At 33.2% G+C, this 13,028-nt stretch overlaps 1 protein-coding gene across 1 annotated transcript; it reads left to right on the top strand.

The window, feature by feature from the left end:
- Nucleotides 1–327: 327 nt before the first annotated feature.
- Nucleotides 328–11,130, top strand: LOC134257600 (aminopeptidase N-like; the record flags this gene model as incomplete). Its single annotated transcript, XM_062740188.1, has 14 exons — nt 328–520; nt 2,490–2,650; nt 3,042–3,162; nt 5,735–5,889; nt 6,113–6,226; nt 6,326–6,463; nt 6,576–6,641; nt 6,738–6,803; nt 6,966–7,144; nt 7,969–8,042; nt 8,921–9,045; nt 9,760–9,815; nt 9,933–10,080; nt 11,057–11,130. Coding segments are annotated over exons 1-14 (1,670 nt in total), but the record flags the coding sequence as incomplete, so codon positions are not given.
- Nucleotides 11,131–13,028: the final 1,898 nt, after the last annotated feature.

Raw genomic sequence — 13,028 nt, 5'->3', positions numbered from 1 at the left:
CCAAACTATTCTCGAGATTTTTTTCTTATTTAAATTTCACTGTAAAATATTGATCCTCATATAGTCCCCACTGTCTTAAATTTTACAACAAAGGTTTTTTTTTTTTTTTTTTTTTTTTTTTTTGGTAAGTTTAAAGTGTTATTTCGAATTTTCAAATACTCCTTTTTCCTTTTCAATTTTCCTAAATTACTTTAACGTACAGAATAGCGCAACTCTTCTTCTGAATTTACCTTCCAACCTAGAAATATTCTGTAGCAATTTGGATTAAACAATACATGTAAGACAACTGAATGCGGGGGAAAATATTTAAAAATTTTTATAGACTTAATGACTATCTTTGACTCAAATATACGAAAGCCTATAAGTGAAATCGTTTTCATACAACATTGTAACAAAGCATCGTTTTACAGACGCTTGGCAGCAACACAACTTCAGTCGACTGATGCACGGAAGACGTTCCCTTGTATGGACGAGCCCGATATGAAAGCGAGGTTCCAGTTAACGCTGACACATCAGGAAGGTGAGTCTACACTAAAGGTCACGTGGACAGAAACTCAGACAAGTGTTACTTTGTGGAATTACCTGCTTCATCGTTTTTTAGCATCTGTAATTGAGTACAAATCTAATCCAGGGGTTTCTTTTGTAAAATTGCATTGATAACCATTTTATGGAGAAACTGACACATCAGGAAGGTGAGTCTGCACTAAACAACAAAAGGTCACGTGGACAGAAACTCAGACGTGTGTTACTTTGTGGAATTATCTGCTTCATCGTTTATTTTTAGCATCTGCGATTGAATACTACTCATCTCATACAGATTTAAAAAAAACACACATTTTATTGTGCTATTTAAGGTGTTTGAGTGAAGATTTGAAAAATTACATTAATTATAACCAAAATTTAGCTGCATTTTCTTAAAAAGAAGTATGGGTATGGTTTTTAATTGAAAGGATGTGTTTGGTTTTTTTTTAAAGGAACGCAGAATGCACTCAACGCAACCGATTTCCGAATGGCATTGATTACTAAACGTTAACGTAAACAAAAGACACTTTGCATAAGGCATGCTGTGAAGCTGACATAATATAAAAAAAAAAATTTAAATTAAGAAGGGCTATAGTTAATTTATAATTGATCACTTGGAGAATTTCTGTACTAGATTATATCCTTCATTAAACTTGTTTGTGTATTCTGAATAGAATGATTTGCTGACATTCTTCTTAATTGATTTCACCACAAATAACCTCGATTCTGTTACCATTCACTGTGAATTAGTGTAACGAAGGGTAATTTGAACAAAAAACTTGTGATTGTTCTTTGTTCAAGAGAAAACAAATTAATATTTGTAGGAAAAAAGCTACTTAATATCGTCAAATTTCTTTTTATGTAAGTTTAAATTTCATAAAGGAGACTTTTTGGCTTTATAATTTCATTTTCTTAAGACACAGTACCTTTTTTGTCTAATCATTACAGTACAAGAAACCTTATCAAAGACAATATGCGACATTGTCACGTGATAACTAGGTCAATCAAATATCAATCACTCGGCAATAAGTAGGTCACACAGCTGATTCTCAGCATCATCAGCCGTCATTGGTGGGCATTAAAAGTTCAATTATTCCACGATTCAACTCTGTTTACCATTTTTTTTATTTCTCGTAATTGATGTTGAAGATGCCAACAGACCTTGTTTTCTCACATTTATAAATGAAGATTTTTTTTCCTATTTGCACAGAAAATTGATTTATCTGTAATTCAGTAGAAATTGTTACCTGGCTTATAAATTATTTACAACTATACAATGCAACAATCCCCCTTAAGTTAAAAACACCGCAATCTCTTTTTTGAGAAATTAAAAATAAATGTACACTATATGATATGTAAAAGGTGTATTTCTCAACTAAAATAGGATGTAACTTATGAAAATATCAAATTCTGAAATAGTAGATTAACGAAACGTGTTCTTTCTTTGGTCGATATTCAGAATTTAATGATTTCCTATGACCATTAATAACCTAACAAGCTTTTTATCACATGCACTCTATAAAACAATGTTGACATTTGATTAAAAAATAAAGACTTTCCGGGTTATGCACCGAAAAATGTCTTCAAGCAGGACATGGTGACCATAGGATCCCCCCCGGGAGTACATGTATACATCCCCGGGTCAATAGATATTTTTGATGTCTGTTTAGTCATTAATTATTCTTTTAGTACACGCATAGTTACAACGTACTGAGTACATGTATTCCATATGAAAATCCACACACTAAACAGTAAAGAAAATAAAAGTAAATAAAAGTACGTAGAATTAACGCTTTATTTAATAATTTTTTTACCGAAGAAATTTTTTTTAAATATGCTCTATTTTACACATACAATACTTATGACAGAGAACAACGCTTAGAGTCGCCCGCGTCGTGCAGTGGTGTCATGATAGGATTTTTCTTTGCCAGTTTTTTTTATTAACACAAAGTTTCGAATTTTTACAGAATACAAAGCTATCAGCAACACTCCCCGGATATCGGAAACGCTTGAGAACGGATGGAAGACAGTGAAGTTTGAGACCACGCCCGTGATGTCCACCTATCTGTTGGCTATAGTTATTTCCGACTTTGCTCACAGAGAAGTCATCCTCGATAACAAATTTGATGTAAGATGTTTTATGGACCTCTGGGCTCATCCCCAACTGTTCAGCGCATTTAAATATATCACGAACCATAAATCTGTCATCAGATTTGTTCTATGATAATTGTTAACCAGGAAGTAATGATGAATGAACTTTTACCACACAAATTAAAATAATTCTTTATGAAAAAATTATACATACACAAACAATAAAATAAAACAAATTTAAAGATCATCCAAAGCCTTTAATTTAAGTTCAACTAAACAACATAGATCAACAAATGTTAAATTTGAAAACTAGACGTATGTACTTTTATATCATTAAAAAAGTAATAAAAAAACACCCTGCATTTGAAACAGCTCATATAACGTATAGACTCAATGTTAAGTGTCTGTTGTGTGCATTACTTTCACAGATCCGTGTCTGGTCTCAGCCTAACACAATTAACCAGACCGACTACGCCATCAGTATGGTGGTCCAGTGTTACCGGTTCTTCACCGAGTACTTCAACATCACTGATGTCCTGAAAAAAACAGGTAAAAAACAAAACACTTTATGAACAAACTAATCACGACAGGACAAGATTGCATTGAACAAGACAGGTATAAAATTTATACAAAACAAGACAGGACTCACAATATAATGAACAGGGTAGTATAGATCGAACAGGAACAAAACGACCTGATCAAGACAGGTTTATAATGAACTAAAGAAAAAAGGTAAAGGCAATACTTAACAATACAGGTATAGAATACACTGAACAAGACAGATATACAATACACTGAACAAGACAGATAAAGAATACACTGAACAAGACAGGTATAGAATACACTGAACAAGACAGATACACTGAACAAGACAGGTATAGAATACACTGAACAAGACAGATATAGAATATAATAAACAAGAGACAGGTATAGAATACACTGAACAAGACAGATATACAATACACTGAACAAGACAGATATACAATACACTGAACAAGACAGATATACAATACACTGAACAAGACAGATATACAATACACTGAACAAGAGACATGTATAGAATACACTGAACAAGACAGATATACAATACACTGAACAAGACAGATATACAATACACTGAACAAGACAGGTATAGAAGACACTGAACAAGACAGATATACAATACACTTAACAAGACAGAGATAGAATACACTGAACAAGACAGGTATAGAATACACTGAACAAGACAGGTATAGAATACACTGAACAAGACAGATATACAATACACTGAACAAGACAGAGATAGAATACACTGAACAAGACAGATAGACAATACACTGAACAAGACAGAGATAGAATATCCTGAACCAGAGACAGGTATAGAATACACTGAACAAGACAGATATACAATACACTGAACAAGACAGATATAGAATACACTGAACAAGACAGATATAGAATACACTGAACAAGACAGGTATAGAATACACTGAACAAGACAGATATACAATACACTGAACAAGACAGGTATAGAATACACTGAACAAGACAGATATAGAATATAATAAACAAGAGACAGGTATAGAATACACTGAACAAGACAGGTATAGAATATAATAAACAAGAGACAGGTATAGAATACACTGAACAAGACAGATAGACAATACACTGAACAAGACAGAGATAGAATACACTGAACAAGACAGATATACAATACACTGAACAAGACAGATATACAATACACTGAACAAGACAGATATACAATACACTGAACAAGACAGATATACAATACACTGAACAAGACAGATATACAATACACTGAACAAGACAGATATACAATACACTGAACAAGAGACATGTATAGAATACACTGAACAAGACAGATATAGAATACACTGAACAAGACAGGTATAGAATACACTGAACAAGACAGATATACAATACACTGAACAAGACAGAGATAGAATATACTGAACAAGAGACAGGTATAGAATACACTGAACAAGACAGAGATAGAATACACTGAACAAGAGACAGATATAGAATACACTGAACAAGACAGAGATAGAATATCCTGAACAAGAGACAGGTATAGAATACACTGAACAAGACAGAGATAGAATATACTGAACAAGACAGGTATAGAATACACTGAACAAGACAGATATAGAATACACTGAACAAGACAGGTATAGATTACACTGAACAAGACAAATATACAATACACTGAACAAGACAGATATACAATACACTGAACAAGACAGATATACAATACACTGAACAAGACAGATATACAATACACTGAACAAGACAGAGATAGAATACACTGAATAAGACAGAGATAGAATACACTGAACAAGACAGAGATAGAATACACTGAACAAGAAACAGGTATAGAATACACTGAACAAGACAGATATACAATACACTGAACAAGACAGATATACAATACACTGAACAAGACAAGTATAGAAGACACTGAGCAAGACAGATATAGAATACACTGAACAAGACAGAGATAGAATATCCTGAACAAGACAGAGATAGAATATCCTGAACAAGACAGAGATAGAATATCCTGAACTAGACATGTATAGAATACACTGAACAAGACAGGTATAGAATACACTGAACAAGTTTATGTTGTTAACCAACTTTGCGTCATCTCTTTTATCGCGATTCGTCGGTTTGAAATCAATCCGCGACAATTTATAATCGCGACCCAGGAAACATTCTTTACAAAAAAAGCAAAATAATTGAATCGCGTCGATAAATATTTGCGATGTAAAGAAGTTCGTGAAACTTGCGAATATTTCCCGAATGATATTAAAAGTTGGTTTGCAGTACAAATTTTCATATAGACGAAGACATATGTAAATTGCAAACAGATAGGAGGAAATTTTATTTTTTCTTTTCGGTCAAAATTTCATATGACAAAAACCGGGTTATCTTAAAGTGTTGAACTAATCAGGCATATTACATTTCTGGGAGTAAATATAAGCTTCAACTTTGAACTTATCAGATTCTGTAACAATTCAAGATTTACAGTTTATACTACAGTATAAGCTAGCAAAAATGACATTAATATTTTTTTTTATTTAGATGCATGAAACATTATAAAAACATTGATATTTTTATGTAGATCACGTGGCAGTACCGGATTTCAGCGGTGGCGCCATGGAGAACTGGGGTCTCGTGCTTTATCGCGAGACTGCGCTACTTTACGAACAGGGTGTGTCCTCAAGCGAGAACAAGTTAATGGTCACCCTGATCATAGCACACGAAATTGCACATACAGTAAGCATTCTAAATAACGTTTACAGCTAGAACATGAAATCATACAATAGTAGTTAGCCATAAGTTAGCAATAAGCCATTAAAGTCCAGGCTTTTTGATATCATTGACAACTGTTTTTTTTTAATAAAAATGGAACTACACTTCTTTGTTAAATTAATGGCATTTTCTGCCGAAACCAATGATTCCAACTGGAACATATACAAAATTTAGACCTATATTTCAGTGGTTTGGTAATATGGTAACAATGAAATGGTGGGACGACCTTTGGTTAAATGAGGGATTTGCCAGTCTTCTTATGTACTTCGCCATGGATGCCATTTACCCAGACTGGAACGTGGTACGGTTAAAACAAATTATATCGAGTCAGCTCAAGATTTATTCCGCCTTTCCTGTTAAATAGCATTAATTGTTTTCCTCCCTGTTTAATTTCGTTTAGTTCACGCTGTCTGTTGTCGCAAAAGAAGTGTTTCCGGTGATGGTAAAAGACGCAATGACGACGTCACATCCGGTGTCAACTCCTATCGACACTCCAGACGACATTGCTGAATCTTTCGACTCCATTTCTTACAGCAAGGTTATAATAAATCTATCCATACTAATGGGATGATATAGGCTCCCTGAAACATTTAGGATTCAACAAAAGCATTTTAACTCAGAGTTTTTATAGAAATGTTATTTCTGTTTAGGGCATGGCCATCTTAAGGATGCTCATGGGTTTTGTCGGATGGGAAGATTTCCAAAAAGGCCTTAGGGTAATATCCCAGAGAACCTTTTTTAAAATCCTTTATTTAGATCTGACAATATATTATAATGTATAAACTAGCGCTCCAATTGTTTCTATCGGATAGCTCTACGTCAACAGATTCAAGTTCCGGAATGCGAAAATGGACGAACTTTGGGACACCTTTTCTGAGGTAAAGAGCAGCCATGACATCAATCTAGCACATTTAATCTTAGAAAAAAGTGGATTTATTTTAACAACTACTCAATTGATTCGTTTTATACTTACAGGAATAAACGCTTATATAAGGTTTTTAATGCTAAATCTGTTACTCTATGTTTTCTTTCATTTTAAGGCAGTGGACTATAGATATGACATTAAGTCCACCATGAACACGTGGACCCGTCAGATGGGATTTCCCGTGATCACGATGCAGACGGACGGGGACAGCTATAACCTGACTCAGGAGAGATTTCTATACCTAGACAACATGGCCGACAGTAACACATCGCAGTCAAACGAGGACGATTACAAGTAAGCAGGTCATCATATTCACGTATTTCAGTCGGTAGAGCGCTCCCTACGTCTGGAGGTCCAGGGTTTGAATCTCGGCCGTGACTGACCTACGTCGATAAAAAATGGGTAGCAGATGTTCCTACGTCATGCGCTCGGCACTGGAAGTGAAAGTTGCGGATCCTTTTGACGAGATTTTAAACACTGAGGTCCCTTGTCACGGCAGGCGTTGGCACGATCAAGTTTCCCTCACTGCTTAATGGCTTTGAGTGCCGAGTAAAGGTCAAAATTTGAAGACCTTCAACGTTCTATGGTGACGTCTCTATACGAGAGAAAAAGTCTCTAATGGGATCGACGTAAAACTAAAAACAATTAATCAAACATTGATAGTATAAAAAAAATAATTGTTTATTCCTAAATAAGGGGGTATTAGGTTTGGGAATTAAATGGGTTTAGGTTGTTGTGTTGATGAACATGAAGGCTGAAGATTAACATGATCGACAGCTTATGTGCATTATAATGTCAAACGAATAAACGTTCAGGATAATTTCTACATTATTGTTTACTTATTGCTCTCTCTATTCTTCTCTCCCCTCCGAGACTCTCTCTCCATCTTCGCCCTCTTTTTTTCTCCCCTCACACCTTTCTTTCTACTTCTTCTCTATTCTGTTTCTTATACTCTTTGTCTAGATCTTGGCATCTCTTATTTTTTTTAACAAAACATCATTATTTAGATTAAAATGAAACCATATTTAATCATTGCAAGCCTATAGCCACTTTTGTTCTAAGCTTATGAGAAAACAATATTTGTATATAACCGGAAGTAATTATTTATGATCCTACAGATGGGTGGTACCGTTTACTTATATCACGGAAGATGAACCGGAAGTCCAACTGGTCTGGATGAACAATACTTCAGGTAAAATAGGCAAATATATCACTAGATGAATAAATGATAACTTAGAAGAAATTGTATTATTTTAATTTACCTATACAAGGGTGGATTAACCTTTCTTCTCGCTGTATTTTATGACGTTTCAAATTAAAAGGATGGTCATAAAAATAACCATAGATGAAAATCAATTGAAGTTGATCTTCAGTGTCTCAAAATGATGCAATGAATATCATGGGTATGTCGAAGTGATTTGGTTTGAATAAGTCCTAACCACTTATTATTTAAATATTTTATCATTGAAATCTTGATTTATAGGATATTTCGAAGTTTTCCTCAGCCAAATTGAGATAACGAGCTTTGACTTTAATATTTCAAAATATTATTTACAGAACCCTATGTGTATTTTTAATGCCTGGAAAAAAAGAAGTCCAGGATACTTTACTTCAAAAATTGTAATTAATACATTTATGGATATCCCACTGTTGGCTAAGACCTGAAATTTATTTTCCCCATTTCCCCCAAAATTTGTTCAGCATGTTTGTCAAAATTCACTGCATGGACTTATCTTTGACAATGGGGATTTTCAATTCTGCTTAAACATTGCTTTTTAATGTTGTTTAAAGCAGGAACAAGCAGGGATTTAAACTAACGTCTATAATGTATAACACGAATAAAAGCATAACAATAAATCATATTTAATATTTAGACATAGCGAAAACTATTAAACTATATAATTAAGACTTCGAAATACGATGCTACGCGCAGAGAAGAATGCATTTAGATATTATTTAACATTCCAGCAACTATGCTAGAGCAATTACCTTCCAAATTTCAAGAAACTCGTGAACAATTGTGTTCCACTTTTATTTAATTTTCTATTGTTATACTCCTTTTGGTTTCAGCTACAATTCCTCGGTCCACGGACTCTTGGATTCTGGCTAATTATGACTACATGGGATTTTACCGTGTTAATTATGAAGATAACATGTGGGGGAAACTTGCAGATCAACTGAACAGAAACCACACCGTAAGTTATACTGCATACAAGGAAATTTTTACCCTCGTTTCATTTTCGCCTCTTTCGCCCTACCCTCGTTTGGGCGAATTTCGAACGGCAAATTCAAAGAATGCAGTTAAATTTTTTAAACAAAACTATAACTAAGCGAATGTAAAACGGGGAAAAATTATTTGCAATTAATTGTGAAAGGGCGGAAATTACCCTGTATACAGTAGTAAGACAACCTGTTCTGGAACTTATAAATTCGAAGAAATTTTTGTCTCTTTAGATATTATGTATGCCTAATAAATGTACCGATCCAATTGTATGTAAATTAAATTGACTTTAAAAACTACATGTAATACTAATGATTATTTTAAATTAACTTTACGTATATTGTGATTTAAAATTGTGTTGAGACCACTCCAATGAAGAAAGGAAAAAATACATCTAAAATAAATTTTAAATAAAAAGTTGTCAGAGGCAGAAAACGCGATTTTTTTTAAAGATATTACAAATCGTATTTAGTCAAACTCCAATTAAAACGCTTGCAAACTCAACCATTTATGAATGTCCAAGATAGTTTTATTTGCTAACGGCCCGACTAAAAATTGTACTTTTATTTCATTGTCTTCTCAAAATTACTTTCTACGTACTTGGAATAAATTTTCTCGAAATATCATGGGGTAATTCAAATTTTAGTATGTACATATTTTATCTAACTGCAATTTTTGGATTTTTCAGATTTTCCCGGAGGCAAACAGAGCCGGTTTAATTGGAGATTCATTCAACTTGGCGAGGTTTATAGCAATGATTTGATATTATCTTGTTAAATGATAAATCGATGATTTTTTTTTTATTAGATTTAAAAAAATCCACATATTTAGTAAACATAAAGTCTTAACTATTGATTTTAGGGCAAAATTACTGAACTATGACGTTGCATTAAAGATGACGACATACCTTAAGTATGAGAGGGGTTACGCCCCTTGGGTAGCGTTTTTGGATTCTGTGGAATATATCAAGAGCTCGATATCAAAGTCAGGGGCATACGTCCTCCTACAGGTAATACCAATTGTTTGAAGTATTTCTCATTCTACTTAAAACAGCTTAATTAAGGAATCTATGTTTGATTAATAAAAACAATATATAAGGAGCATATGTCCATTTTATAGGAAAGAGCTTAAATCAAAAGCATATGTTCTCCTACTTGAAAAAAAAAAATTTGAGAAATATGGAAAGGGTTTATTGTAAAAGATAAAAGAGCCTATACCCTTTCAATAATAAATATTATTTATTTACATGTACTTTATTTCGTCCTTTTAAATACTGTGAAGTATGTCTGAATGCTAAAGATTTCTCTCAGAGTCATTTTAACAATTGTTCCTAAAAATATGTTTATATATATACAGTAAACCAACTTTTATCCGCAACAATTTTAAGTCGCGTTTCAAACCAATTTTTAGGCCTTCATTTTTATACTGATGTTCAATTACTTGATCGACACATACAGCTCATGGCCAGTGTAAGTGACCAATAAAAAGGAGATGCTTTCCAACCGAAAATTAAGTTTTACGAACAATATATCTTTAGTAACTATTTTATAAATTAATAAATTTTTAAAACGTAAACTTTTTAATAGATTAGAATAGAACATGAATCTTTTGTTTAATATGTACTACAGGAATAAAATAAAACTGTTAGACTAGTTATTTAAACAGGGAGAAAATCACAAATTCCTCTGAGAACAACATTGATATTCCCAAAGACTGAGGAAGCAAATACGCGATACTATATTTCTTTTCCCTGTCAATATCATTTATCCTCTTTTAAAATGAAAAATGACAGTCATTTACCGATCAGTGTCCAAATCTATCAAGGTCACTCGGAAAGACCTCGGTCATTATCGTATCTCCTTTTATTGGCACTGACAGGGCCATTTGACTTGTGTTCACGTTATTTTATTATCTATGCATTACTGTAATATTTGCTGTTGATTGTACATTTTCGGGTATTGATTTTCTGTCATTTCGGCTTTTAGAAATATCTTCTTGACCTCGTGGCGCCAGTGTACGATTCTATAGAGATGTCAATGGACGGGATTCTACCCGACAGGTATGAGCTGCCAGATATTTAAGAGGTTATCGAAAGTATTAGAAGAGAAACATGCAGTAAATTGCACAAATGATTTAACAGGTCGAGACCACTACCTTATATGGAAGGCACCTTTCAAAGAACTTGAAAGATCACACCCGTTCGCCAATCAAGTCCGAAAGCATACAACTGCGTGTTTACGTAAAGAAACGGAAATAATGAAAAATAAAGCATGCATTTAATATTGTTGTTTTATATAATTAATAGTTACGCAGTAATGTACATTAAAAACTTTTTGATAATTAAATAATAATAGCGCACATACCTAAACACACGTATAGAACATATGACGTCCAAGTTTAGGCCGATGTATTATAAGTTCTTCATAATTTTCAAGAAATGAAAAAAATTGTCCTGAAAATAAAAATCAAGTTTATTTTCAACACAGCTGAGTATATGACCTTTTAACATTTAAAGTCAATTTACATGCAAATTTATTCTGACGTCAGAAAATCTAGTGGTCTCGACCTGTTTAATATACCTAAACAAAAGAACATATGATCCAAGTCAAGAATTCATAATTTTCTAAGAAAAAAATTGTCCTGAAAAATGGTTTAAAGAATACGACCTTTTAACATTTAAAGTCACAGAGGAATTACTTTTTTAGTCAAACACAACTTGATTATAAAGAACCAAATATAGACGCCATTTTTCTTCGCATGTCTAAAATCATTTTGACTGCGTAGCCTCCACAGCCAATATCTTGTTACACTTAGTCTAAAGTACTATTTATGCTTTTCTGTCCCCTCAAATTAAAGTTGTATCTCAAAGGAAATTTGTATCAGGAGAATTTTGGAATCATTTTCTGAGTTCAATAAGATATGAATCAGTCATGGTCAATATTCCGGATTATGAACGATGTTTTACTTGGGGGGAGTCCAAGCCATATTGGATCTAGTCTGGGTAAAATAAGAAATACCAAGAATGCGCTTAATACTCTACTAAATAGAAATTTACCAAAGTGCAAAGATAATTCCCTCTGTTGGAAAAAAATCATTTAAAATTTAAAGTTTATTTTTTTTTAATTAGGAGGAAATTAACATTATAGAACTGCGCAGCTACAGCATTCACAATAAAAATGCATTAATATATTTTTTTGATTCATTGAAAATGGGTACAACCATTTGTTTGCTTTTTTCTTGTCATTATCAATAATTCTTAAAATTTGATTTTTTAAGGGGTTTTCCCGAGGCCATGTGTTTATTTGTCCGCCATTCCCTGTAAAAGTTCGAATAGCATTGGTTTTAGAATAAATGCGACCATAATAACATCAAACAAAAATTAAATAATAATCATTGGTTTTTGATTCTCTTTTATTTTTCATTCATGTCTGATTTAAAGAAAAAAAAGGGTTTTAACCCCACTCCAGCAAATCGGGGAAAAAATGTTTGTTTCGCCGGGTTTTCCCCGATAATATCATTCCACGAGCACGTGGTTGGCATGTGCATATATCTGCTGTATGATGCGTTTATTACCATGATTATATTTAATTTTTTATGGAAAAGTCTTGATGATTTGTTGGTTTCATAAAATAAGAAAAAAGAAAAAAATGTCCTAAACGATGTGATTACGGCGGGGTTTTTTTTTGTGGCGATAGAAGTTATTTTCAAAGGGGCACTGCAAGGAGGATGCTTAGCATTTAATTTGAAAATGTTAAACAATATGCGGTGCATGAAAAACAAATTGTATTACATTTCTTACATTCGAAAAGTTGGTATATGTGTCTATTTTGTTTAGCAGTTAGATAGAAAAAATAGGCAGTTATAGGATTTCCTTCAGGCACCTCACAAAATAGCCAGATTGTTTGCAATGCCCCCACATTGTATGGAGTAATGTTTCTAAAAAAGCATCCTGTCTCA

Source organism: Saccostrea cucullata, unplaced genomic scaffold (assembly GCF_032062105.1).
Source record: "Saccostrea cucullata isolate Sc308-1 unplaced genomic scaffold, CSIRO_AGI_Scuc_v1 ctg16211, whole genome shotgun sequence".
NCBI classification, from domain to species: domain Eukaryota; kingdom Metazoa; phylum Mollusca; class Bivalvia; order Ostreida; family Ostreidae; genus Saccostrea; species Saccostrea cuccullata.
This window is presented reverse-complemented; position numbering and strand designations above follow the sequence as displayed.